The 22198-nt window shown below is 59.2% G+C and overlaps 1 protein-coding gene across 1 annotated transcript in view; it reads left to right on the top strand.

The window, feature by feature from the left end:
• The window catches only part of MTMR12 (myotubularin related protein 12), a 71376-nt gene that overhangs the window by 25840 nt on the left and 23338 nt on the right, over positions 1-22198 (top strand). Inside the window, exons 2-7 of the mRNA XM_055120603.1 lie at positions 8034-8094; positions 9842-9984; positions 12112-12184; positions 13016-13146; positions 15019-15112; positions 18587-18719. Of these exons, the coding sequence (XP_054976578.1) occupies positions 8034-8094; positions 9842-9984; positions 12112-12184; positions 13016-13146; positions 15019-15112; positions 18587-18719 (635 nt within the window). The remainder of the gene's footprint in view (positions 1-8033; positions 8095-9841; positions 9985-12111; positions 12185-13015; positions 13147-15018; positions 15113-18586; positions 18720-22198) is intronic.

Here is a 22198-nt window from a genome sequence, read left to right as displayed (position 1 = left end):
AGGCAGCGCCCACCCACCCCCCGCCCCCAGGCTGTGCTCCCACCTGTCTGGGGCTGGGGGTGCCCACTGGGCATTTTCTCCCTGGGTGAGAGCAGGGCGTTGTCCAGGCGAAGAGCTTGGGACTTGGGCTGAGCCTTCGCAGTCTTGTCACCGCACTTTGCTTCTGCCCGAGCTTCCCTTCCCTTCTCCGGGGTTTTGTTGTTTCCTCCCAGTGGGTTTCCGGCCCTTCTGTGCCCCAGTCGCTCCTTTCATCCACATCCCCAGCCGGCCGCCCCGCCCTCTGTGCTCAGGGTCACGGCCCCAGCACCCTCCCCTGCAGGAACCTGGGGGTTGTCGGGGCGCCCTTCAGGGCAGCTGGGGATCCCGTGCCGAGTGGGAATCGGCAGGTGCCCCGAAGCAGAGGGGCAGGCGCTGGAAGTCCCTGGCCGTGGGGGCTGAGGGTGGGTGCAGCGGGTACAGTGCTCGCTCGGCACGTGCCTGGCCCTGCTTCAGCAGCCAGGACAAGCCCCGAGCATCGCCGGGTGTGGCCTGAAAGCCAAAAAATAGAAAATAAGAATTTTAAAGAAGAGTGAGTCACAAGACAGAAATCTCAGGGCTGGGGCAGTAGCACCACAGGCCGGGCCAGCGCGGGTCGGAGAGGGAGGGGAGGCGGGTGGGGCTGGCCGGGACAGAGGTGGGTGTCTGGGTGTCGGTGCAGGTGCAGGAACTGTGTCGTCAGGACCATGGATGTTGAGATGACCCTGACCGCGCTACTTCAACTTATCTGTAGAACACCATACCTTTCTGCTTTAAAAAAGGTCACATTTAGGGGAGAGACACAGAGACAGAGACACAGAGAGAGAGACAGAGACACAGAGAGAGAGAGAGAGAGAGAGAGAGAGAGAGAGAGAGAGAGAGAGAGAGCACAGCTTGCCCTTGTGTGTAGCTCACCTGGGTTCAGACCCCCATCACCACATATGGTCTCCTATCCGGAGTGACCCCTAGTGCAGACCCCAGACAGAGCCAGGTGTGAGTGACCCCAAGATACATTTTTAGTATTTTTTTGGGGGGTGCCTGGGGTTACGCCCCGCAATGCTCAGGGGTTACTCCCAGCTCTGCACTCAAGATTCATTCCTGGCAGTGCTCAGGGGACATGTGTGTGCTGGGGATGGAACCCAGGCAGGTCGTGTGTCAGACAAGCACCGTACCTGCCGTCCTGCCGCTCCGGCCCCGGTTTTTTACTCTACATGCACATCGATTCCCGTGTAATACGTGACTACGATGCGTGTCCACCCTCGGGTTTTTCTCTTAGCAGAGAACACGAAGTATTACGTACCCAGTCTAGGGAAGCGGAGCGACTTTGCAGAGACGAAGCTTCTGTGCCTTGTCCTTTGGGCACGTGGGTGCCGTGTGGTGGGAAGAAACAGTGCTTTGAAACTTGGAAGGGTGTTGGCTCTGGGGTATTTTTAGAGACTCAACTTCAGTGGCCAGGGAAATAATAAGGGAAAGTAAACAAACAGGACCACATCAAATTGAAAGCTTTTACACACTGAAAGCAACTACCACACACACACACACACACACACACACACACACACACACAGCAGAACACTAGGGGAAGATATTTGCATATAACATCTGACAAGGGGTTCGTATCCAACATATATAAAGAGCTTGCAAGTAAACAACCCAATCTTTTTTCGAGGCTAAAGATATGAATAGACACTTTTGTACCGATAACTCACAGATGCATGCAAGAACGCTCCACATCACTTACTACTCATTAGGAAAACACAAATCCAAGCCACCACCTGCGCGAGCCCCCGACTCTGTGCGAGTGACCTCTCTGAAGGATGGGTGACCGGGAGGCTGTCTGGAAGGAGCTCTGGTGGGCCTGGAAACGGGAGCCGCCTCTGTGGGGGAACGCCTGGGAGTTCCATAAAACAGTCAAGCGGGGGGCTGGAGCCATAGCACAGCGGGGAGGGCGTTTGCCTTGCATGCGGCCGACCTGGGTTTGATTCCCAGCATCCCATAGGGTCCCCCTGAGCACCGCCAGGAGTAATTCCTGAGTGCAATCCAGGAGTAACCCCTGTGCATCGCTGGGTGTGACCCAAAAAGCAAAAAATAAATAAATAAATAAATAAGTAATCAAGTGCACTGCAGCTCTCTCTTTTAGAGGTTCTCCCGCCTCAGCCTGCCATGTGTAGAATGTGTGCTATTCTCACTCCACTCTCTCTGCCCCCCTCCCTTCCCCGTCCCGCCCTTCCCACCTTTCCCCCCTCCCTCTCCTTTTGCTCTCTCTCCCTCTCCTTCCGCCCTTCCTCCCTCCCTCCCTCTCCCACTCCCTCTCTCCTTTTTCTCTAAATGAAGCTAGTTGACTTCAGTATTTTCGCCTCCCTCTTTCCTGTAAGGGCCCGTGAACACCTGGGCAAGAGTTGGGGTTGACTTTCTCTTCCCTGCGAATCCCCGACTCCCAGAGGACTTGGTGGTGGAGCCCAGTCCCCGAGCTGCACCCGTAGGTCGGCCAACTGGCCTTCCAGAGACCAACTGGCCTTCAGGCGGGGCCTGCAGCTGCCTCGTGGGGGCCAGTGGGGGCCTTGGCATCCTCGCCATGCCACTGCGGGCTGCGCAGAAGGTGGAGACGCTCTCCCTGTCCCCCACGTCCCTGGCAGGGAGCCTGTGAGTGCAGAGAGGGAGCGGAGGGGCCTTGCGGTGTATGCGGGTGGCCCCGGGCAGACTGGACTCGGCTCTCAGGCCCCAGCTGGACGTTCCAGTGCGTGTCCCAGAGAAGCGAAATGAGCAGGTTCCGGAGACAGGGAGGGAAATAACAGACTTTTTTTTTGTTTTTTGGCGGGGGCCACACCCAGGTGTGTCAGGGCTGTCCTCTGTCTCTGCACGTCGGTGTCAGCGCTCGCTCGCAGTCTCGGGGGCCAGTCTGGGGCCCAGGGGTCAGCCCCAGGCCTGCCTTGTGGAAGGCTGAGCGCCTCGCCCTCTGGACTTGGCCTGATCTCCTTTCCTTCTGCATCCTGGCTGACCCGGGAGTGAGCCGCCCCCCGCCCCGCCTGTGTCGGGGGATCCATTCTGTTCCTTTCCCGTGGTCGGTGGTGCTTGGACACACCGGCTTTCTTTCCAGGGCCTCTCCCGCCCCGCCGGCTGCTACCCGCAGCCCTGGCTGCTCCACACCGCCCTCGCAGGGGTTACGGCGGTCCAGGAGGAAGCCCGGGCCCCGTGAGGAAGGAGTCTCGGCTGGTTATCCGCAGCCCGGTCCAGTGTTGAAATAACCCCGGGTACGCCCCGTGGCTCGCCACTCTGTGGGTTTTCCTCTCCCCTCCACGCGGTCAGAGTGTTTTCAAAACCCCGGTGACTGTGGCTAACCTCCGAGCATCTGCAGCCAACCCCAGGGGACATGTGAGGTCGCTTCCGCGAGGGAGAGTCAGTGGGGCGACAGCACGTTCCTGCTGACCCCAGCGTCCACTGCGGGGTCTCCCCTTAGAAATGTGTCCGGGCCGAGTGGGGAGCATGGGGGCGTGCAGGGATCTTACGGGAGGGACCCCCCCCCCGCTGTTCCCTGTGGGATGTTAGAGTGGATTCGGCCCCTGGGAGAGCATGCCCGGGTCCTCCTGAGCTCTTGGTGGCCGGCCACCCCTTCGTCCCTGGGCTGGCCGCCCAAGGACAGGTCTCGGGAGGGTCAATACCAAGACCACGTGCTCGGCTATCCCTGGCTTTAGCTTTTAACCCAGTTTTTACGGATCTGCTACCCCGGTTGGGATGCCAGAGGGTCGGGGTGCAGGCTTTGCGTGTGGGAGTCCAGTGTTCATCCCAGCACCGCATGACCCCCCACCCCCGCCCCGCCGGGCACCTGGACTCTAGAGCAGAGGCAGGAGTGGATGCAGTGCGGGAGTGGCCCCCCAACCAACAGAACTCCTGTTGCTCCCCATGGCCCACGGGACAAAGGCCAAACTTGTGTGTATGCTCATGTGTGTGTGCATACGTGTACGTGTGTATGGGCGTGCGTGCATGTGTGTTGCATGTGCATGCATGTGTGCATGTGTGCATGTGTGTACGTGTGCACTGCAGGGCTCACCCTGTGTGGGGGTGGGGTCGCCCCCCACTCAGTGTTTCCCACCCCTCTTGCAGGACGCCTTGCCTGTGTGTCCTTCCACCTCTCTTCTGTCCTCTCCTGTGTGCCCAGCTGTTGAGCTCCAGGACATTCCTTCCGGCCACTCCCCTCGAAGCTCTCGCTCGGATCGTCTCTACCCCTCCCTGTCCTCTGCCCAGTTCCTACAGTCTGGCTCCCTCTTTGCTGCTCCCACAGCCCCACAGCAGACCCTGTGTGGTGGTAGGGTGGTACTGTGTGTGCGGGGGGGGGGGGGGGGGCGTTGCTACTCCCCACTGGACCTTGGACTTTGGTGAGGACATATTTAAACAGCCAAACTATTGGAAATGTCAGTCTCCTCCATTTCCATGTAGAGAACTCAACTCTCTTTAGAAGGCCAGCGTCAGCTTTCTTTTTTTTTTTAAATTTATTTATTTTTTAATTAGTGAGTCACAGTGAGGGCACAGTTACAGATTCACACATTTTCGTGCTTGTTTTTCCTTCATGCAATATTCGAGAGCCCATCCCTCCACCAGTGTCCATTCTCCACCACCAGTGAACCCAGTATCCCTCCCACCCCCCCAATCCCATCCCCCTTAGCCCACCCCGCCTCTGTGGCAGGGCATTCCAATTTCTCTCTCTCTCTCTCTCTCTCTCTCTCTCCTTTTGGGTGTTGTGGTTTGCAATAGGGGTACTGAGTGGCCATCATGTTCAGTCACTAGTCCACTAGTCCACTTTCAGCAGGCCAGCATCAGCTTTCTACAGCATCTCTTTCTACATAGAGTTTTATAAAAACTCTATGTGTGCATGCGTGTGTGTGTGTGTGCGCGAGTGTGAGACGCACAAAGGTAGGACAGCGTCGGGCACTTGCCTTGCACGTGGCTGACTCTGGTTTGCCCTGATTGCAGAGTGAGGAGCCAGCCCGAGTACTGCAGTATGTACTCCAGACGGCCCCCACCCCCTACTCCCCACAGAGATATCGGGGTGGCGGGGGGAGACAGAGATTACACAAAGGTCTAAGCACATATTTTGAGCACAGGAATCCCTGGTTCAGTCTCTGGAGCCAGAAGACTTCCCAGCACCGTGAGGAATGAGCCTTGCAGCATGGAGCCGGGTGTAACCCCTCAGCCACCGTCTCCCCGCCCCCCCGCCCAGCGTCTGAGAGTCGGGGGCTACTTGCAGATAGCTGTGCTTGGGTGCCGGGTGGATCCGCCTGGGGATGAGGAAGGCCGTTTGCCTTTGTTGTCTCTTCAGGCTGGGCCGGGTGGCAGGTACCTGCCTCTGCCCCCAAGAGACCCTCTGGGGAACACTGTGGGCAGACGCCACAGGGCAAAGCCCTCGCGGGCCCCATCATCTGCACCGCTACCATCCATCCTGGCAGCCGGAGACTGACCCTTCCCCGCCTGCTGAACACACCCCGCTAGCTCGGATGCTGCCTCCAGGCCCCGAGGCCTTGGTTGAACTTGACCCCAGCTGGTGGCATGACCACACCTTTGTCCTTGCCATCATTGTCTCTGAGGTCTTTGTGGGGTGACACGCAGCGGGAACCCCACGTCGCTCCTGGCACTGACCAGAGGGAATTCATGACCTCCAGCCGGATGGCTGAGGACCTGGTGAGGCACTGCACGCGTTGAGGGGCCCCAGTCTGGTCCTCCTGGTTCTCTCCAGAAGGCAGGGGCCACTCGGGAACAGGTGTCCAGCTCAGAGGTACTTGCCTCGCAGTCTCTTGTTCCGTTTCCGGATGGTCCACGGAACATTTGCACCCGTGACCTCTTCAAGAATCCGAAGCCTGGGGCGGCCGCTGAGGGAGGGAGACGGGAAACAGACAGCATTGGGCCGGGTCACTGCGGGTGGAGCAAGTGCTCTGTGCTCTGTGCTCAGAGGGTGCTGGCTCGCCCAGGAGCCTCCGGGCAGCATCAGTGTTGGGGCTCCGCCCAGCACCCCCCGCCTCCCCCCAGGATGATTGCTGGGGTCTTCTGGCAGCCCCTGGAGCTTAACGAATAGCTCTGCCGTCTCCGCAGAGGAAGATGATGGACCTGTCTTAAATAACTGTGCTTTGGTTGCCCGTGGCGGATGGCTCCGAACTCTCGGTGGGCAGGTCTGCGGCCCGACAGTCTGGTGGTGCTCACCTCTGCCGCTAGCGAGGGTCCCCCCCCTCAGGGGGCCAGAGCACACATCAGGCGCTTTGCCCTCAACTCTGAGCGCCCCCCCCACCTGCCCCCTCCTCGGGCGGGCACATGAGGCAGCCCAGGGCTTGAGCTCCAGGAGCGCCCAGGGGTGGGGGCAGCAGGCGAGAGGGAACCCGGGTCCTCTCGGAGCCCGCCTGCTCCCACTCCTGGCCTGGGAACGCCAGGCTTGCCGCTCCCCACCTCAGCTGCCCCCAGCTCATACCCGATTCCAGTCTGGATGCACAAAGCCCAGGGACCTCCGTCTCTGACCAGTACCAAATCTTGGGCTTCACCATCGACGGGACGGTGGAGCTGTCCACGGTCACGATTGATTTGCTGGGGGGGGGGTCCCCAGGGGGTCATGCTCCCATCCCCAGGGGTCCTTCCGCTTGGAGCAGGTGGCAGGGAGGTGTTGGGCTCCTCAGCACCTTCCTTTCTGTCCCCGTGTGCAAAGATCAGAAATCAGCTTGGGTAGCCAGCAAGCACCCCAGCCGTAGAGAAGCATGGGGAGACAGGCCCTGTGTCTTCTTGGCTGCTGTCATGTTCGTTAGCTTGGGGATTGCCCCTGGCACGGTGGTCAGGGGACCCTGCAGCGCCGGGGGTGGATCCTTGTTCTCCCGGCCCTCTGCCCAGCCCCCGGGAGCTGCTGTGACTGAGACACAGTGACTGGGAGAGAGCGTGGCCTCCAAGTGAGGTAGCCGAGTTGGCCCGCGCTCACTCGCACCCCGAGTGTCCCAGTTCTCGTCCCTGGGCCTGGGGTCTGCCACGCCAGCGCTGTGAGGACTGGCGTTCATGCTCTCATCGGAAGGAAGAGAGAGCTCCGTGGCGGGAAGGACACCCCCTTCCCTGGCGATGCCCGGGACCTTGGCACTTCCGGCTTCCCGCCCGCACCGCCCGTCTTGCTGTGCCCGGGGCCCCCGGCGACTCACTGGACACCGGGAGGGCCCTGGGCAGCGCCTCCCCTGCCCTCCTTGGCCGTCTGTTCCACGAGGGAGACGGTGCCCGTGTCGCCTCTCCTGGGGGGCAGCCAGGGGCCACTCAGACTCAGCAGCTTCATGTGTTGGACTGCTGTGTTGAGAGTATCTTCCTCCAGATACAGATACCTCGTTACAGAAGCAACTCTCTTGGGACTGGGCAGGAGCGGTAGAGCACATGTTTTTGCATGTCTGATCTCCTGGCTTCCACCATACCAGAAAGGCACGAACCCCCAAACTCTTCCCCACTTCACCCTCCGCCACCCCCCCAAAAAAAAGAAAGCAAAGCAAAAATGGAAATAGCTAACTTGTCCTCAACAGAACTTCTAATTCTTCCTCTTCTTTGTCGTCTTCTGTGGTGCTCAGGGGTTACTCCTGGCTCTGCACTCACAAGTCACTCTAGGTGGGGACCCTATGGGATGCCAGGGATCAAAGCCAGGCCAGCTGCGTGCAAAGCAAATGCACCGTACTCTCCCATTCATATGTTCTTGAGACCATTATGATGCTTTTGTATATATTCTCTCTGAAAGTGTGCGTGTGTGCGTGTGTGTGTGTGTGTGTGTGTGTGTGTGTGTGGTGGGGCTCGGGGAGAGTGTGTGGGCCACATCTGGCTGTGTTCCGAGGACCGTAAGGTGCTGGGGCTCAAACTGGGGTTGCACACAGGAAGAACCAGAGCCCCTCTGCTGGGTGGGGTTGGCCCGCACACGGCAAGCACCAGAGCCCCTGTGCCGTCTCCTGGGCTCAGAGGACGACGATCTGCTTATTCATTTGCACGTTACACAGAGGAAGGTCCTACCCTTTGCTCTTCTCTCATAGGAAATTCACACGAATGAAAAGGAAGTGGCCGAGAAGGAAGTGACTCTCCACCTGTTGCCAGGTAACCATCCTGCTCGCTTCTTCCCTGGTCCCCCAAGCCTGGGAAATGACTTCAGCTCCGAGGCACTGTGTGTGGGTCCTTTGTGTTCCCTCAGAGGCTGTGGGGCAGCGGTGATGGGGACAGGCTTCTCCAGGAACTTCACGCCTGGGTTGGAGTAGGACCACATCCACAGAGAATTTTCATGCCTCCCCCCCCCCCCCCCGATCCAAATGGATGGGGGTTCAGCAGGGCCTTCTCACCTTTCTCCAGCAGATGCAAAGCCCTTTCTTTCTTTCTTTTTTTTTTTTTTTTTTGGCTTTTGGGTCACACCCGGTGATGCACAGGGGTTACTCCTGGCTCTGCACTCAGGAATTACTCCTGGCTGTGCTCGGGGACCATATGGAATGCTGGGAATCGAACCCGGTCAGCTGCGTGCAAGGCAAACGCCCTACCCACTGTGCTATCTCTGTAGCCCCTCTTTTTCTTTCTTTCTTTCTTTCTTTCTTTCTTTCTTTCTTTCTTTCTTTCTTTCTTTCTTTCTTTCTTTCTTTCTTTCTTTTCTTTCTCTTTTTCTTTCCTTCTTCCTCTTTCTTATGTCTTCCCATCTCCTTCTTTCTTTCTCTTTTTCTTACTTTTTCTTTTTTCTTCTTCTTTCTTCTTCTTTCTTTCCTCAGAAGTCTCCTCACAGGTGGCCAGCCGAGGGTCAGCCATCCTCCAGCCCCTGAGTGACAGGGGCCTCGTGGAAGAGAATAAAACCAGCTAATATGGGTTCCTTTGTTTGTTTGGGGCCACACCCAGCCGCGCTCAGGGCCTACTCCTGGCTGAGGAATCGCTCCTGGCATACTCAGGGGGGCCCTATGGGGTGCCAGGATTGAATCTGGGTAGGCCACGTGCAAGGCAAACGCACCCCTCCCCCCCTACTGTTGCCCGGGCCCCTCTCATAGGGACCTTGCTAGTCTTAGTAGCTGAAACTCTTCTTTGTTTTCCTATCAAAAAGTTGTCCTAAATGAAGACCGAGCCAAAGCGGAAATTGAAAGACCTTGAAGGAACTCTCCCGAGAGCATCTGGGGGGTGGGGGGCAGTCCTCCGTGGAAGGATGGGAAAATTCCTTGTCTTTTTTTGTTGCCAAGTAATTCCACTTAGTTGTGCACCCCTCCCAATCCTGCTCCTTTTCCTGCCCTCACCCAGACTTCCAGCCCCGGGGAACTTCTTGCCCTGCAGGGGGCTGCAGGTCCCCCCCATCCCCCACCTCTGCAGAGGCTCTGTGCCCGCGGGTGCGCCTGGAGAAGTGCTCCCCCTCTCCAGGAAGCCGGCAGAGAGGGCAGGAAAGGCGGCCCTCCGGGGGAAGAGCGGAAACAGGCCTTTCCCCCCACGCTGGCCTCTCACCTCCCTTTTCCTCCCGACCCCGGCTGCAGAGGCCGCTGTCACCATGTGTCCAAAGTGGATGCCCGTGGGCGCCCCCGCGGGCGCACCGACATCCGCGCAGGGATACCCCGTGGTGGGCTGCGCCCCGCGCCCGCTGCTGCCGCGTCCCGGCTCCCTTCCCGCCTGGGCAGATGCCTGTGGGCATCAGAGCCGTGAGGACCCGGGTGGGCGGTGGGGAGTGGGGGTGGGGGCGGCCCCTGCCGGCCCAGGGCCCTGCAGACCTCCCTCCAACCACCCCCTGCTGCCCGCGAGAAGCCTGGCCCCCTCGCCGCTCCTCCGCGCGCCCCTGGCCGCGCGCCCCAGGCGGGATGCTCAGGCGCGCCCCTTCCGCCCTTCCCGCCAGGTGAGCAGCTGCTCTGTGAGGCCAGCACGGTGCTCAAGTACGTGCAGGAGGACGCCTGCCAGCGCGGCATCTACGGGAGACTCGTCTGCACCGACTTCAAGATCGCCTTCTTGGGCGACGACGAGCCTGCCCTGGAGAGCGACGTATGTCCCTGGGAGCCGCGTCCGGCCGCCTTGTGTGTCTCCCCAGGGGGTTCCCCGCCGCACCAAGACACCAAGGGCCAGAGTTCTTGGCGCCCCTGGGCTCGCTGGCCAGTCCCGTCTCTTGGGCTCGTGCCACACCCGTGCTTTCTCGCTTTCTTCCGCGTGTCAGCGCAGACTCTGCCCCTCCCCTGGCACCCCAGTGCTCCCCGTACACACACTGGTGGGCCCCAGCGTCTGCATGCAGAGCCCGCTGGGACCCTGAGGCTGGAGGCGGCGCTGGGCTCCCTTCCTGTCCCTTCCTGTCCCTTCCTGTCCCCTCCACCTGCCGTGAGATGGGGAAGAACGGGGTGGGGTGGGGTGGGGGGCGCACGCCTGCCCAGCACGGGACCCCCATGCCCCCGGTCCTGAATAGCATCTTGCTCTCTCCGGGGTGGCCTGGCCGGCCCTGCTTCCCCAGTCCTCACCCAGGGGCCCTGCAGAAGCCCAACACACTGTGCTCCCCGGGCTCCCTGATGGCCTGGTGCCCTGTGAGCCGAGGCGGGCTGGGCCTCTGCCCCCTCCCCACCGCCCTCGGGAGGGCCTGCCTGGCTTTCGCTCTCAGTGGTTCTTTCGCTTTTGCTTTCTCTCGCTCACACTCTTATTCCATCCCCCCCTCTTTTTTTTACCTTTTGGGTGACACCCAGTGATGCTCAGGGGTTCCTCCTGGCTCTGTACTCAAGAATCACTCCTGGCAGTGCTCGGGGGACCATAGGTGGTGCTGGGGATTGAACCCGGGTGGGCTGCATGCAAGGCAGATCCCCTTCCTGCTGTACTATCGCTCCAGCCCCTCTCTTACTCCCTTGCTCTGGCTTTCCCCTTCTCTCTGTGCTCTTGCTCTTTCACTCATTTTCTTCTCCTCACCAATTTTATTTTTATAGTTATTCGCAAGAACAGATACTACACTTGATCTTAGCCAAAAGACCAAGGCTGAAGTAACAGCACAGTGGGTAGGGCGTTTGCCTTGCACGCGGCCGACCCGGGTTCAATTCCTCCAGCCCTCTCAGAGAGCCCGGCAAGCTACTAAGAGTATCTCGCCTGCATGGCAGAGCCTGGCAAACTCCCTGTGGCATATTCAATATGCCAAAAACAGTAACAAGTCTCACAATGGAGACATTACTGGTGCCCGCTCGAGCAAATCGATGAACGACGGGATGACGGTGATGACAGTGATACAGTGATTCCAACACCAGTCCCACCCCGTAACACCTCCCCCCCTCACCATTATTTCAAATTTTCCCACCACCACCCAAGCCTGCCCCCAAAGCAGGTTGTCAATAAGTTATTTTGTATGGCTGGTTATGCCTGATGTATTAAAAACGATCCCCAAAAGTTTTCTTAGAGGAGAAGGTATGAGGATTGTGGTACCTCACCTGGAGCCACAAGCCCTTGTGTAAGTCTCTCTCACGCCTTCTCTCCCGTTCCCCAGCTGGCTCCCCCTCTGGCTCTCAGCCGGGCTTGGGCGCTCTCCTTCTCTCCCTTCCACTTACGCTCTCGCCAGCTCTCACGGTCTCTCTGCCGCGATTGCTCTTCCTCGCTTGCGCCGTCTGTCTCTGTCTATCTCTGTCTCCCTCGGTTAGGCCACACCTGGCTGTGCGGGACTGACTCCTGATGAGGCTCAGGGGACCGCAGGGGGCCCTGGGGGTAGAACTCAGTCGCTCACGTGCAGAACAAGCATCCTACCCGCCGTACGATGGCTGCAGCCCCTCTCTTGCTCTCTCTCACCCTCCCTCTTGCTGTTACTCTTTGGGGTGGCAGGGGACTCGACACCCAGTGGTGCTCAGGGCTGACTCCTGGCTCTGTGCTCAGAGAGCACTCCTTGTGGCCTCAGAGTACCATGTGGAGATGCTGGGGCTCAAATCCGGGTTGGACACACGCAAGACTCTCTCTCTCTCTCTCTCTCTCTCTCTCTCTCTCTCTCTCTCTCTCGTTAACTCTCTGCCCCTCCCCTCCTCATTGAACCCAGCCCCTGCTGCGTGCAAAGCCCTGACTTTGCCCCAGCCTCTGCCCTCAGCCCCCAGACCCCATGTCTGGGGTATGCGGCATTTTGCTCAATAGAACGTCCTCACAGCTGCCTCCTTTCACTCTTAGGAAACCCAGTTTAAGAATAAGGTTGTCGGAGAGAATGACATCACCCTCCCCTGCGTGGACCAGATTTACGGGGGTAAGTGGAGATCCCTTGCTGAGGTTCTGCTGGCGTTGGGGAAGCCCCCCCTGGCCCCCCAGCGTGGTGCTGGCCCTTCCAGTGTGCGGAAGCCTTCCCTGCCCGTGCGCCCGGTTCAGACCGCTCTCACAGGTGACAAAGCCGAGAGGGGTGGGGTGCCCTGTGTGGGGTCATGGCCCGGGAGCAGCTCATGCAGCTCACATGTGACTCGGAGCCCCGTCCTTCCCCGGGGTGCCCGCCCTCATCACGTGTGTGCCATCGATTCCCGGTGTCAGTGGGGCAGCGAGGGCTGTGCTCTGTGCTCGGGCCTGGGGGCCTCCCCTGCCCACCACACGCCTGTCCTGGCAGGCCTCGCCCCCGTCTCCGCGCCTGGGTCCCAGTCTGGGGCGGAGATTGTGGCCTCAGGAGAGCCCCGGGAGGGGAATCCAGATGTTGCTGCCTCCCCCCCTCCCCTTTGGGGCCACACCTGGCGATGCTCAGGGCTTCCTCCTGGCTCTGCACTCAGAGATCACTCGTAGCAGGGCGTGGGCAGCCAACCATACAGGTTGCCGGGGCTTGAACCCGAGACAGCTGCGTGCAAGGCAGGCGTCCTCTCCACTGTACTTTCCCCCTGTCCCCCCGGCCCCGGATGTCGTCTGCCTTGAGCACACCAGCTGTTGCTTTCTGTGATCACGTCGGTGTTTGGGGCCCAGCAGAACCCTGGGAGCTACCTTCTGGGATGGAGTCCGGGCCCCAGACGGAAGCGCCCACCCCTGGCTTCTAAGAGACGGCCGTGGAGGGGGTGTCGTGCTCCTGTGCCTTCCCCTTCCTGAGCTGCTTGTGCTTGCGCAGTGTTCGACGAGAAGAAGAAAGCCCTCTCCGCACAGCTGAAGAAGTACCCCGAGAAGCTCATCATCCACTGCAAAGACCTCCGCGTCTTCCACTTCTGTCTGAGGTACACAAAAGAAGAGGAAGTCAAAAGGGTAACTAGTTGCATGTGTCTTAGGGTTTGTTTTTTTTTTTTTGGGGGGGTCACACCCAGCAAGGCTCGGGGCTTCCTCCTGACTCTGCCCTCTGGGATCACTCCTGGTGGGAGCCCGTGTGGGATGCCGGGGAGGGAACCCGGGTGGGCTGCGCGGAAGGCAGGCAGGCGCCCTCCCCGCTGGACCGTCACTCTCAGGCGGCCTTTTAGGTTTTCTTTCCCCGCAAGGTTGTCCCTGCTGACGCTGGTCGCTGCTCGGCTGTGGCCGAGGGTGGAGGAGCCTCTCACCCACTTCAAGTGGAAATCGGCTCCAAGGCTCAATGCCTTGTCTCCATGGAGACAGTTCCCTGAACCGAGCCGGCGGCCTGGTCCCCTCAATCCTTCCAGCTCGTGTCCGTGTCGTGCAGGCGGTGAACCAGGACCTGAAGACAATGCGGGACAGGGTGTGACATGAATCGGGCCCAGACCCCCAGCTCCCGGGGAGAGCGAGTTTCGCTCGGGTTCGGGGGGGAGGCTGGGGTTCTGTGTGGGTGGGGGAGGAGGTCCCGGAGTCACTGGGCCCAGGCAAAGCCTCAAGGGAGAGCTGAGCCGCGGGCACCCTTGAAGCCCAGCCGTGGCGGATCCGGTCTTGTGGATCTGCTCATACTGGTTGGTTGCAGTGGCCGTGAGAACGTCCAGGATTTCTCTTAAGGAGACAGCGGGAGGGGCCGGAGCGATAGCACAGCGGATAGGGTGTTTGCCTTGCACACGGCCGACCCAGGCTCGATTCCCAGCATCCCATATGGTCCCCTGAGCACCGCCAGGCGTAATTCCTGAGTGCAGAGCCAGGAGTAACCCCTGTGCATTGCCGGGCGTGACCAAAAAGAAAAGAAAAAAAAAAGACAGCGGGAGAAGCTGGTGGTTGGCAGCAGGGAGTGCAGAGGGCCGGCTGCCCGGTGCCCTGTGGACAGGGGAGCCACAGGCTAGGGGGAGGGAGCACCCCAGAGCCTGCCTCTGGTGCAGCAGTGCTGGCCGCCCTCCCTCTGGTCAGCAGAGCGGCAGAGCCCTCACAAGAGGCCCGTTCCTCCACTGGCTTTGGCCCCAGCGAGTCACGGAGACTTCACACGAGACGCCTTCGTTTTCTCTCCGCTGGTGTATCTCCCGTCAGGGAATTCAGCCCGACTCCCGCCTGTCTTCCGAGCAGGAAGAGGGTTTTGAAGGATGCTTTTGTCACAGAGCGAAAGATACTTGGACCCAGCACTTCCTAAAGAGAAAAGAGGAGAGGGATTAGATTTCTCTTCCTCACCCAGCAGGCCCTTGAGGCTGTGACAGAGAGAATCAGCTCTCTAAGTGTCGTGGTTATTTCCTGAATATGATACTCAGTTTCTCTAAGTATTTCTTCTCTCACTTTGTTTTGGGGCCACACCCAGCAGTGCTCAGGGCCTTAGTCCTGGCTCTGGGCTCAGGGATCACTCCTGACGGGGCTCGGGAAACCCTATGGGGTGGTTGGGGATGGAACCCGGGTCGGCCACCTGCCAGCAAGCTCCCTTTCCACCGTATTATGTCTCCCACCCCAGTTTCTCTAAGTATTTAAACAAGTCCTTGAGCGTTCAAAGATGTTGAACATATTTGAGCACTTGGGTCTTTTTTTTTTTTTAAGACCGTTTAAATCATTTTAAAATGTGTCATTGTGGACTAGACCGTGGTTTAATCAGAACGTCTGTAAAATTCAGAGCTCTTTGGACAGCCTGGCAAAGCGGTCGGTGCTGTTTCTTGGGCATTAGTGCCAGAGAGACCATTGCGGACACGTGTGGTACAGGGCTGGGTGCGAGTTAGCACATGGCCCTCCTGGCCTCCCGGGGGCCTGACTCTCCATCGCTTGGCTCTCTTCTAGATTGTGAGTGGCATCATCCATCACACCCAAGCTCCTAAACTGCTGAAACGGTTGTTTCTGTTCTCCTATGCAGCCGCGGCCCCGAGCAGGCCAGGTAAGTCTCTCTCTCTGTCTCTCTGGTTTTCGGGCCACACCTAGCAGTGCTCAGGGTTACTCCTGGCACTGCTGGGGGACCATATGGGATGCCGGGGATGGAGCCCAGGCTGGCTGTGTGCAAGGCCAGTGCCCTCCCCGCTCCAGCCATGTCTCTCCGGCCCCCTGCCCCCTTTTCTCTTGTAGTCAGCTGCCTCTGGCTTAGGGCATTCATTCAAGTTTCTTGAGGGGGCTTTTGCATCTTTCAGATGATCTTCATCACTTTCACTTTCGTCTTTTGGGTTTGTTTTTTCTGAGAGGGATTCTTTAGTAAATTTGCTTATGTCCCGTGAGAGAGAAAAATCAACATCTCTTCACTGAGAGCGGGAGACAGTTCGCAAACAGTTGAGACAAGTGTGGAATAACTGTGTTGGTCCTTGGGTTCTCCTCTTCCGCTTTCGTAGACCCGATTGCATTTCTTAAGGCTCTAGAGCAACGCCTTGTAGAGTAGGAAAAAAATTACCAACATGCTTTGCAGATGTTTTGGGAGAAATGGAATGGTTGGGTGTCAGCACGTCAGGGCATTCATTGGGTTAAAAAACTGGAGGTCCCACATGTGTTTCCATCCATTCCAGGGCGGTCTGAGGTTTGCTTGATTTCTGTGCTGGGGCCACACCTGGATGTGCTCAGGGCTCACTCCTGACTCACTTCTGGTTTGGGGTTGGCGATCACTCCTGGCACCATCACTCATGCATGGTGCCAGGGACAGAACTTGGGTTGACGGTGGACAAGGCAAGTGCCTTAACTCTGTGCTCTTTCTCCAGCCCCAAGACCAATCATTTAAAATTGTTTTTAGTCTGCACCCGGCTATGCCGCAGGGGTCACTCCTGGCTCTTTGCTCAGGAATTACTCCTGGTGGTGCTCAGAGGACCAGAGGGGACACCAGGGATCAAACCCGGGTCGGCCACGTGTAAGGCAAGAGCCCTACCCACTGTTCTGTCACTCTGCGCGCGCCCCCCTCCCCACCTCTTTAAGTCAGAAGCCTAGGTCGTGTGCATGAGTGATCCCTGGTATAGATTATACTGCGTTCCCACCGGTCACCGTCCTCTTCCTCCTCTAGGTTCCTTCCGTCTGTCTGTGCACTTGCACTTGCTCTGAAGCTGATGTTTGTTAAGGGCCCTTTGTGCCAGGGGCTTTGCTCCCGGGAGGCGGTGTGTGAGTCTGCGTGCTTCTGAGCGGCTCTCTGGAATGTGGAGTGGCTTTGTCATTAACCGCCTTGGAGTAGTTACTCAGGAACACTTGCTCCAGCTCCGGGGAACGGTGTGGGGAGGAGCTGGATGAAACCTCTGTCCCCTCGGAGCGGCAGGTGAGACCGAGGTGGCTGAGGGGCGTGTCCTGTTGGAAGGGGGCCCTCCGAGCAGTGGGAGGAAGCCCCCCCACTACCACCTCGGGGGAGGGCGAGGGTCGTGGGGGCGAAGGCTGGGCCTGAGCTGATAGAGGAGGCCAGGGAGGGTCCTGGAAGCCAGTGGATGGTCACGTGCAGGGACTCGGGTGTCTGCGTCAGCAGGCCGCATTTGGGGAAGTCGGATGAGCCCACGTGGTCACGAAGGCTCGTCCTGCTGCGTCCACATCCGCGCCCAGCTGCTCCACAGCCCCGCCCGGCCACTTAGCTCCCGGGAACTCGGGGTTCCCCGGAGAGCAGCAGCGGTGTTGGTGCCGCCCTTGAAGTACTGCTGTGAAGCTAGTGAGGGTCAGGGCAGGAGCTCAGAGGGCACGGCCGGTCGAGAGAGCGCTGGGAACTTCTTCAGGACACACGTTCCGAGAATCACCTCCAGAGAACGTACCAAGCATTGCTCTCGGGCCCAGCTTGATGAATAACTTGTTCCTTGCTCCCACACAGTTAATAATGGGCCGGTTGGTCTGTCATGAACAATAGGGCCCTTCCGCGTGACTCTGTGCCAGGCCCAGCTCGCGGGGCCTGTTCACCTCAGCCCTGCAGAGTCCGAAAATGGGAGACCTGGGGCCTCTCTGCTGCCTGTGTGCTTCGTGTGGACATATCCGGGGCCCACATTAGAAAGATCTGGTTTACTGTGGGCTGGAGTGATAGCACAGTTTGCCTTGTACGCGGCCAACCCAGATTCGATTCCCAGCATCCCATAGGGTCCCCCGAGCACCGCCAGGAGTAATTTCTGAGTGCAGAGCCAGGAGTAACCCCTGAGCATCGCTGGGTGTGACCCAAAAAGCAAAAAAGAGAGCCCTGGACTGTCCTAGGAATCCTGCCTCTTCTTTGGGTCTTGGTTGCGTCAAGCTCATCCAGATGTCTTTGTGCGTTGAGTGATGCCAGCGGTGCATTCCTTCACGGTGGCTGTGTGTGGCACAAAGCTCGAATATGCGGCACCTTTTTTCTCTTTCACTCCCATCTTCCTCATTGCCTCCAACTAGCAAAGCCTGTGCGCGCGTGTGTGTTTAGAGATGCCTCCGTAAAAACCAACGGATGCTAATGAATGAGTCAGCTCTGGGTTGCACTGAAGGTTTGCAGAGTGGGTGCTTCGCAACCTAAATATCTTTAATTATTCTCAGGCCTAAGCGCCCACTAAACTGCACAGGCTGGAAGGTCCCCGATGCTTGTGACGTGGCACTGCAGACCTGTCTGTGCTGCCGAGGAACGACCTGTGTGTGCCTGGGTGCGGTCGTGCAGTGCCCGCGGGGTCGTTTTCTTTCTCAGCCATCAGCCTGTGGAGATTTCCCCGGCAGCTGCCTGGGTTAGTGCCCCAGGTCCCAGCTCTGCCACTGCACTGCTCGGTAACTGGGGGCAGGTGACCTCACACCTTTTTGTGCCGCAGCTGTGAACTGACCGGTGGAAGCACTCGGGCCTCCTCGGTGGTGGCGAGAGTTGGGTTGATCCTTTGTCCGGCGCCAAGAACAGGCGCCCGACGCCTGCCAACAGGACACTGCCGGCCCTTTCCATTTCTCGGCATCGTCTTCGTTTTCCTCCTTGGTTCCAGGACCTGGTCTTCTTAGGAGGAGCATGCGGGGGTTGGGTGCCTCTGCCCGTCCCCCAGGTGCAGGGCTCGAGGGTGCTGACCCCCTGCTTGGCACGGCCCCTCCCACGCCAGGGTCTCACGCACCCACCCAGCGAGTTTGCCACCGTAGGCACACATTGGCAGGGCTAAAAATATGCTTATTATTCTTGCGTCTGTGCCAAGTCTGTCTCCCTGGGCTTCACGGGATCTCTTCATGCCGTGGAAGTTGCCGTGTGGTCCAGCGGCTGAAAGGGGTTAGCAGTTGCTTCCTCCCGCCCGCGGGGGAGCAGGGACCACTCTCTCTGTCCGCAGTGAAAGGAGCCTCAGTCATAATTCTGGATGAGTGGCAGAGACGGGGGGAGCCTTGGTGGAGGGTCCTTCGGGGAATCTATTCTGCTCAGGAGCCTCGGCTGCCCTGGGTGTGCCCGGGCCCGGTGACAGGGCTCCGGGTCTCGTCCCACCTGTCCCCGTAGCCGCCGCCGATCCCGAGACCCACACCGTGATGTTCAACTCGCTCGAGGACTGGTGCTGGGAACTGGAGCGCACCAAGGGCCACCTGAAGTACAAAGCCGTGAGTGTGAACGAAGGCGCCAGGGTCTGCGAGAGGTGAGCCCGCCCCGCCTGTCCTCACCCGCCCACCGGGAAGGTTGCACCCCTCCCCCCCGCCCCGCCTGCCCAGCCTCAGGCCGACTCGCTGTTGCCCATCTGCATCTGCCCGGTGCCCGCTCCCAGCCCTTCACGTGGCAGCAGCCCATCTGCCGAGCTGTTCCCTGGCCCGTCTCGCCGGGGCCTCTGAGCCGCAGCCTGTTGGCGTTCTGTCCTTTACAGTGCCAAGGCGTAGTCCATGATCTGGGGCTTCTGCCATGCGCTTCGCCGCTCACCAGCCGTGGGCACTGGGTGCATGAAGTCGTGTGTCCTCTGTCTTCGGTTCTCTTGGTCCCGCACACAGGAGAGGACCTGCTGGCTCTTCGGTTGGTTGGGGTTGTATTTTTTTGGTTTTTTTTTGTTTCTGATTTTTGCTTTTTGGGTCATACCCAGCAGTGCTCAGGGGTTACTTCTGGCTCTGATTCAGAAATTACTCCTGCTGGTGCTCGGGGGACCATATGGGACGCCGGGGATCGAACCTGGGTCGGCCGCCTGCTAGGCAAACCCTGCTGTGCTATCGCTCCTGCCGCAGGTTGTTTTGTTTTGTTTTGGGGTCACACCTGGTGGTGCTCAGGGTTCACCCCTGACTCTGCTCAGGGATCACTCCTGGCGCTGCTCAGAACTGTGTGGGATGCCAGGGATTGAACCCAGGTTGGCTGTTTGCAAGGCACGTGCCCTCCCGAGGAACGCCTTCCCTGACCCCATTGCTGGGCATGTGGCACTCTGCCACTGGGTTTTTAGGGAACTGCCTGACTTCTCCACAGCAGTGGCAGCATTTTTTACTCTTGTCAGCTGTCTATGGGCTGGAGCAATAGCACAGCGGGTAAGGCGTTTGCCTTGCACGCGGCTGATCTGGATTCGATTCCTCCGCCCCTCTCGGAGAGCCCGGCAAGCTACCGAGAGTATCCTGCCCACACAGCAGAGCCTGGCAAGCTACCCGAGGAGTATTCGATATGCCGAAAACAGTAACAAGTCTCACAATGGAGACGTTACTGGTGCCTGCTCGAGCAAATCGATGAGCAACGGGAGGACAGTGACAGTGACAGTCAGCGGTCTATGTGGGTTCCACTTTCTCCACATGATACTACCTTTTTACTTATTGATCATAAAAATATTCTTAATATTCTTTTTTTTTTGAGGGGGCCAGAGAGTGTAAAGCAAGCGCCTTAACCCCGTAACATCTCTCTCATCCCTTCTTTGCCTTTTTTTTTTTTTTGCCTGCACCTGTCAACGCTCAGGGGTTAGTCCTAGCTCTGCAATCAGGAATCGCACGTGGTGGTGCTTGGGGGCCCCTATGGGATGTTGGGGATTCAGTCTGGGTCGGCTGCATGCAAGGCAAGCACCCTACCCGTGTGCTCTGTCTCCTTTGCCCCCCATTTAGCTTTTTTAAATACTCAAAATAATCAAAATGCCCCTTAAAATGCTAAAAAATGAGCTTGCGGAGCCAGAGCGATATCACAATGGGTAGAGCGCCTGCCTTGTACGTGGCCAACCTGGGTTCAATCCCAGGTACCCCAAAGGGCCCCCGAACCCCTTCCTAAGTGATCCCTGAGCTGGAAGTAAGCCTTGAGACTCTGGGGTGTGGCCCAAATGAGAAACAAAAAAAGGCGGGGAGGGAAGGAGTCTGCTTGTTTCCCGGAGGCCTTGGCGCTGTGCTGTGCGCCAATCCTGCCCCCACGCCCCGCCAGGGCCCTGCGTCCCCTCCCTGCCCTCTGCATCCGCACCCGGACCCAGGGCCCTGCCTGCCTGCAGCTCCCGGCCTGGCGTAGCAGGAACAGTGCCCCACAGCACGCAACAGGGATGAGTGGGGAACCCACAGACGCAGCCGGGGAGTCGGGGTGCCGTTGGCTGGGACAGGCGGCCCCGCGGGCAGAGTCTGGAGGAGCCGATGGGTCGCGTGGGAGCTCCAGGGCACGGGAGGGCACCGCCTGACCTGGAGTCCTGCCTTGCTTGTGCGGGGGACCTGCTGGGCCAGAGAGTGGCGGTGGCGGGCGGCTGGGCGGGCACGTTTGGAGACTGGGCTGCCACCCCCTGGGGACATGCCTCCTGCCTTCCTGCCCGTAACTCCGCCAGGTTCTTCCTTTGCTGGCTCTTTCTGTGATCATGGCACTGATGGTGGACCGGCTCTGCTTAGGGTCCACCTCCCGATCCCCTGACCCAGCGGCGATGGGGATGGCCGTGAGGAGCACGGGAGGGGGAGCCCAACACAGCTGGTGGTGGTCCAGGGGTGGGACCCTACTTCTCTCTGGCCATGCTCTGACCACCAGGCTCAACTGTCCCTTTCTCATTTTTTTTTTGGGGGGGGTGGGGTGACTTCTGGGACACACTCCATAGTGCCCGGGCCTCATTCCTGATTCTGCATTCAGGGCTCACTCCTGAGTGCTCGGGGAAACAGATGTGGTGCCAGGGATCGAACCGAGGTCACCGGCATGCAGGGCGCCAGTGAATGGAACCCTCCAAACGTGCAGTTGTGTGCCGGTATCACGGCCTTGCCAGGGCTCTTTTTTTTTTTTTTTTTTTGCCTTTCTTTTTCGTAGGATGATATTAAAGTGGTCACAAATGTCAACGAAGAAGATTTTTTGTTTTATTTTGTTTGGGGACCACCCCAGCAGTGCTCAGGGGTCCACCTGGCTCACCCCTGGTGGTACTTGGGGGACCACATGGGGTTCCAGGAATCAAGCCCGGGCCAGCCACGTGCAGGGCATGCTCCCTATCTGCTGTACTGCGTCCCCAGCACTGATCAACTAAGAAGATCATTTTACATTGTATTTGGGCCTCACCCATTGGCGTTGGGCAGGGACGGGGAGGGGGTGTCCCCACTTGGGTGCTTGGTGGACAGTGCTGGGATTGAACCAGCAGCCCCAGGAGCTGTCTGTCTGGCCCCAGGCTCTCCGCCTTAGACGCTGGAGTCATCTATGTGGGTCCTGCCCCCCCACCCCTCCAGCCCGAGAAGGGCACTGCTTGTGGCAGCTGGAGAGAGAGACAGAGGGGAGGGCACGCGGCCCACCCAGGCTCCATCCCCGGCAACCCACGTGGCTCCCTGAGACCCACCAGGAACGACCCCTGAGTGCAGAGCCGGCAGTAAGCCCTGAGCACTGCCGGGCGTGGTTGGTGCGTCTGCATTGCCCACCCTCTGGAGAGATGGAGGAGGAGGCGGGGCCAGCGCCGGCACCCGGGAAGCACTTAAGTGCTTGCCGGAGCAGCTGATCCAACACCAGGCCCGGCCCCAGCCATCCTGTGGGGGTGGGGGTGGGAGTGGGGGAGCCTCCCAGACAGTGCTCGGGAGGTCTGGGAGCCCCTTTCCGCACGGCCCGTTCCAGCGTCCAGTGCTCGGGCCTGGCAGCATGGTGCCCCTCGGGTTCCGCTGTGCTGAGTGCCAACTGGGCATACCCAGTGGGACCTCTAGCGGGATACACCCAGGAAGTTGTAGGGGGCCTTTG

The sequence above is a fragment of the Sorex araneus genome, chromosome 1, assembly GCF_027595985.1.
Source record: "Sorex araneus isolate mSorAra2 chromosome 1, mSorAra2.pri, whole genome shotgun sequence".
NCBI lineage: Eukaryota > Metazoa > Chordata > Mammalia > Eulipotyphla > Soricidae > Sorex > Sorex araneus.
Note: the sequence above shows the minus strand (reverse complement) of the source record. Positions and strands in the feature narration are given on the sequence as shown.